The 5,168-nt window shown below is 43.8% G+C and overlaps 1 protein-coding gene across 3 annotated transcripts in view; it reads right to left on the bottom strand.

The window, feature by feature from the left end:
* cnksr2a (connector enhancer of kinase suppressor of Ras 2a) overlaps positions 1-3,129 on the bottom strand; it is a 43,965-nt gene extending 40,836 nt beyond the window's left edge. For all 3 annotated transcript variants that reach the window (XM_030349343.1, XM_030349344.1, XM_030349345.1), the window contains exon 1: positions 2,716-3,129. In XM_030349343.1, coding sequence (XP_030205203.1) covers positions 2,716-2,779 — 64 coding nt within the window. In that variant the 5' untranslated portion in view covers positions 2,780-3,129. The remainder of the gene's footprint in view (positions 1-2,715) is intronic.
* Between the last annotated feature and the right edge of the window lie 2,039 nt (positions 3,130-5,168).

Here is a 5,168-nt window from a genome sequence, read left to right as displayed (position 1 = left end):
TAAATGGGGAAAGTTTCAGGTATGCCGAAAGTCAAGCACACACATCCCTGGTCAACAATTAAGCAATGACTTTCTGTCCTTTGGGATCTTACACGTGTTTAAAGCTCAACTGCACATGCTTGCTTATGTTTATTGACTGAATTGTATGCAAAGTGAAAAAAGACCTAGATAACTCTAAATCTAGCTAACTCACTAATTACAGCATCGTTCAGCCCTAATCCCTACAGTATTTTAGTCCAACTCAACAGTGCGCAGTTTAGCCCTAAACCTAGCTTACTATACAGCATAGTTTTGCCCTAATAGATAACTATAAAAGTTAACAAAGCAAAGCCATACTAAATGGGGTAATTAAACCACAGGGATGCTAACTCAGCAACATAGTTTAGCTGTAACACTAGCTTACCATGAATGTAGCGCCAATTCTGCATTTGTAGTTAAACCCTTGGGGATGATAACACTACAGTTAGCTGTCGCAAGGTCACCACACAACACAAACCTGTTGACCTTAGAAGGTTTCTGTGAATCGGAACAATACATCACACTGCATAGAGGTCAAACACACAAACACGTGCACTCACATTTTCTCTGAGACACACACACACACAAAATATCATATTTCTCTCTGTCACCTAGACACACCCCAGAGACCAAGCATGAACCAAATACCATTGCAAGGTGTGTGTGTGTGTGTGTGTGTGTGTGTGTGTGTGTGTGTGTGTGTGTGTGTGTGTGTGTGTGTGTGTGTGTGTGTGTGTGTGTGTGTAAGTGTGTGTGTGTGTGTGTGCATGTATGCATGAGTAAGAACTGCCCAAGTGGAGCCTTCTGTTCCGAACATGCACATTCAATGTGTTTGTGTGTGTGTGTGCGTTTCTGTGTGTGCGTGACTCTCTCAGCTGTTCTGCACAGACGGGCTGAGTTGAACAGCTCACCATCCGCCCCAAAAACACACTCACAAACACACACACAGACACACACACCCACGCATGTCACTTCCCAGTTCCAGAACTGTTTATTAAACACATATTAAGGGGTCTATGTTTGAAAGTGTACAACACAGATCCCTCTGCACTGAGCTGCGGCTGCTCACCAGTCTGGCTGACTGGTCCCACTGCGGGAGTAAATCTCTGCTTATATAGACGCCATAAGCGCGCCGGCAGACACCAGGATGGATGGCTGGCTGTCTCGGGTAGCCTTGACAGGCTTTATGGGATGTTTTGCAGTTTGTTTTATGGCCACTTAAGGTTCTGAAGCGGTCATGGCGGTGGTGGCCTGTGCGTGTGTGCGATGTCAATTAACTTTGGCTTTAACTAACATGGCTGACACTTCTTTGTGACGGTGAGGGCAAGGATGTGAGGTAAAATCCCTGTTTTATGTTAAATGTTAAATACCATCTGAATTTCCTCAGAATCTCCTGCTATTTCCAGTCTCCTGTCTTTGTTAATGTGACCCTGGCATTCTACTTTTATTTTGATCATATTATATGTGGTATTATATAATATAGTATGCACATAAATGATAATCATCCCCAAATTTCCATCTTGTCTTATTATTTTAATTTCATCAACATCATGATGATCCTGATAAGGATCATTCTTTGTTGTTGGAATTTACTGAATATGATTGTCGACAAAAACGGCATTTCAATGTCAACGACGATTGGTCATCTCTGTTTTTCGATGCAGTGGAGTAAACCTAATTGTAGCACACACGCACACACGTGCACACGCATACTCACACAAACCCAAAAGGTTGCTTGTCAAAATACAGATTTAATATTTGTGTGTGTGCTGCTTTCCGGCTCATTGTAAAACACTTAGCTACACGAGAATCAAACAGTCTGTCAGAGGGCCCCCAATAGGGCTGGGGGGGGGGGGGGGTAGTCGTCAAATGTCTTGCTGCGTTGCTAACGTCACATAATCACTTTCACACCCACCCACACCCAAGTTCTGTTCATTACGTAAACGTAATGTACGACTTTAAAATCAGGTGTTTTTCTCTCTCTTGTGCTGAAGCAGATCCCGGCGGGAACACACGGTGACCACCAGGCTTTGAGCTGACAGCTGGTCGGAGCCACGCATAGATAACCCACCCATCCATTCACACACACAAAAACCAGCGATTTACCATCAAGTTATTCACGTCTATTGGATAAAAGTAGAGACTATCAATTCAAGACTGCATGGACGCCGGTAAATTAAAAGGGTCATGTTATTATTTTATGTTTTTTAGCTGAAATCGAGGTGTTTCTCATATAGGCGGCGGATCCCCACTTGTCGAGGTGGAAACTGTGATGATGTTGGGCTAAAGGGAATCCCCCGTACTCGGAAGTGCACAGTGCTGCCCTGCAGCGAGCACTAGGAAACAGGTTTGAATGCTGCAACATGGAAAACGATTTTCTGTAAAAAAAATACTTAAGACATAAAACACTTGAACAATACGCGCGCACACATACACGCACACACACACACTCACACGCAGCCAAACAGATGATGCAATGTTATTGATGTATCCATGCATGTACACTGTAGGTGTTTGTGTGTGTGTGTGTGTGTGTGTGTGTGTGTGTGTGTGTGTGTGTGTGTGTGTGTGTGTGTGTGTGTGTGTGTGTGTGTGTGTGTGTGTGTGTGCGTGTGTGTGTGTGTGTGTGTCTGTCTCTGTGTGTGTGCGTGTGCGTGTGAGAGAGAGTGCGTGTGTACTGTCCTCTGTCCAGCCTACCTTTCATCCAATCCACCACCTGACTCGTGCTCCATTTGCTCACCGGCTCCATCACGAGCGCCATCGAGAAAACTTTGCGAGGTCTGCCCTAGATCTGCGAGGCGTCCGAACTCAACAGATCAATCCGGGGTGACTCGGGGTCGTGTTACTGGTACAGTCCGTCCAGTGCGAGTCCACTTCCTATAGCTCCGTAACGGGAGTCTCGTCTTGTCCTACCCCCCCAACCCCACCCCCCCACCCCCCGCACCCCACGTTAGCGCAGAGCCGTTACAGCCGCGAGCAGCAGAGCGCGGGACAGCCCGGGCGCGCGTGTCGTGGAATTCGGTACATTCCTCAGCCCAAGCCAGGCTGACATGTGTCGCCTCCGTGGAGCCTCTGCTGCTACTGCTGCTGCTTTCGCTCGCGCTCTCTTACTCTCTCCCCCCCCCCCCCCACGCCCACTCCCTCCCTCCTCAAATCTCTCTCTCTCTCTCTCTCTCTCTCTCTCTCTCTCTCTCTCTCTCTCTCTCTCTCTCTCTCTCGCAAAACCTCCCCTTCTCTCCACGCAACAGCCCCGTGATTCCGCGAGGTGCATGCAGGTCCGTGGACCGTGGCACTGATGACGCTCTCGCAAAGGATGGAAAAGTCACCACCGAGAGGACCACTTCAGCATCCCCGGTGTCTTCCCTCTCTCTCTCCCCCCCCCCCCCCCCCCCTCCACTAGCAAGGAGCGAGAGTGAGAGTGTGAGGTACGAATAAATCGAGCACGCGCCCCGTGGGTGGTACTCCGCGGGAGCGTGTTTCCCCTCGTGAGTAGAAGGCGGAATAAAAAAGCATTCCCTGTTGACGGGCCATCGGCCGTTCGTGTACGTAGGTGTTTGCGCATATAGGCATTTGTGTGTGTGTGTGTGTGTGTGTGTGTGTGTGTGTGTGTGTGTGTGTGTGTGTGTGTGTGAGTGTGTGTGTGTGTGTGTGTGTGTGTGTGTGTGTGTGTGTGTGTGTGTGTGTGTGTGCCGGCTCTAGCCCTTTGGCAGCCTTGGGCGAGATTGAGTTTTGCGCCCCCCGTTCCCATAGCGAGTGTTGCAATTAACCGGGAACATACCGTTCCCGGTTAATTGATATTACTACATCACTGAAGACACGTATTGATTTACCTTTACTTTGCTCAGCAGTTTTTCTCCCAATTAGCTCTTCTATACTACATTGCAATTAAACAATGTTCGATGCATGGACAACAAACAACATAAAGTTTCAGAACATTTAATTTTAAATTATTTTAAATAACTTATTGCACACTCAAATTCTCGTTGAAAGTATGGATGAACTCCATAAAGTGTAACGGTGCTCATGTGAGGAATCTGAAAAAAGGTAAATATGGCTAAATATGCCCACATGAAAAAATTCTATAGTTTACTATAAATAAACTATAGTATACCCTATACTATAGTAAATATTGTAGTGTTTTTGACCTTACCATAGTAGTTTTACTACAGTAAACTATAGTATACTACAGAAAATTATATAGTTTACTATAGTAAATAAACTATAGTATACCCTATATATACTATAGTAAATATTGTAGTGTTTTTTAACCTTACTAGTAGTTTTACTACAGTAAACTATAGTATACTACAGAAAACTGCAGTTTTATTACTACAGTATACCACATATATACTACTACAGTAAACTATAGTATACTACAGAAAACTTCAGTTTTATTGCTACAGTATACCACATATATACTACTACAGTAAACTATAGTATACTACAGAAAACTGCAGTTTTATTACTACAGTATACTACATTATATACTACTACAGTTTACTTCATAAACTACAATCTACTGAAGTAAATTGCAGAACTTTTATTATACTTTTATTTTGCTATAGAATACTACAATTACGATACCATAGTACTATATATACTGCATTACAATAACTGCATTATGCAGTATTTTGCTGTTCTTTTAACTATGTCATTGTACTTTACCTAATGGATATTTTCAACTGCATCACTTTTTGTTGTTGCCATTTTTAACCATAGTGCTGTAACAATAATTCACTGCACATAAATTAGGCTTACAACCACCATTAACACAGTGTTTTCTACAGACTGCTAAAATACAAAAAAAATAGAACAAAAGTTTAACTTTCTTTAAACAGTTGATAATTTATTGTTTCTGAAATTTGGCAGCATTGTTTAGCTTTTGTCGTATAAATGCTTTTATGTTTGTATCAGTTACGTAGGTGAACTTCAACTTTGCAGCATCTGTGGGAATACACACACACACACAAACACATACACGAAAGATGAGCATGAGAATGAGGGTATCACTCAACCAACATCTTTTCTCATTTCTATATACCTACTTGTTATTTCAACAAGGTCCTGTTTGGCTAAGCCAGGTTTTCCTTCTGTGCAGCTGCTGGATGACTGGCCAGTCACTGAATGGCCTGCCATGTAGGAGATCACCC

Source organism: Gadus morhua, chromosome 23 (genome assembly GCF_902167405.1).
Source record: "Gadus morhua chromosome 23, gadMor3.0, whole genome shotgun sequence".
In the NCBI taxonomy this organism is placed as follows: domain Eukaryota; kingdom Metazoa; phylum Chordata; class Actinopteri; order Gadiformes; family Gadidae; genus Gadus; species Gadus morhua.
The sequence above is the reverse complement of the archived record's forward strand: the minus strand, read 5'-3'. Positions and strand labels throughout refer to the sequence as shown.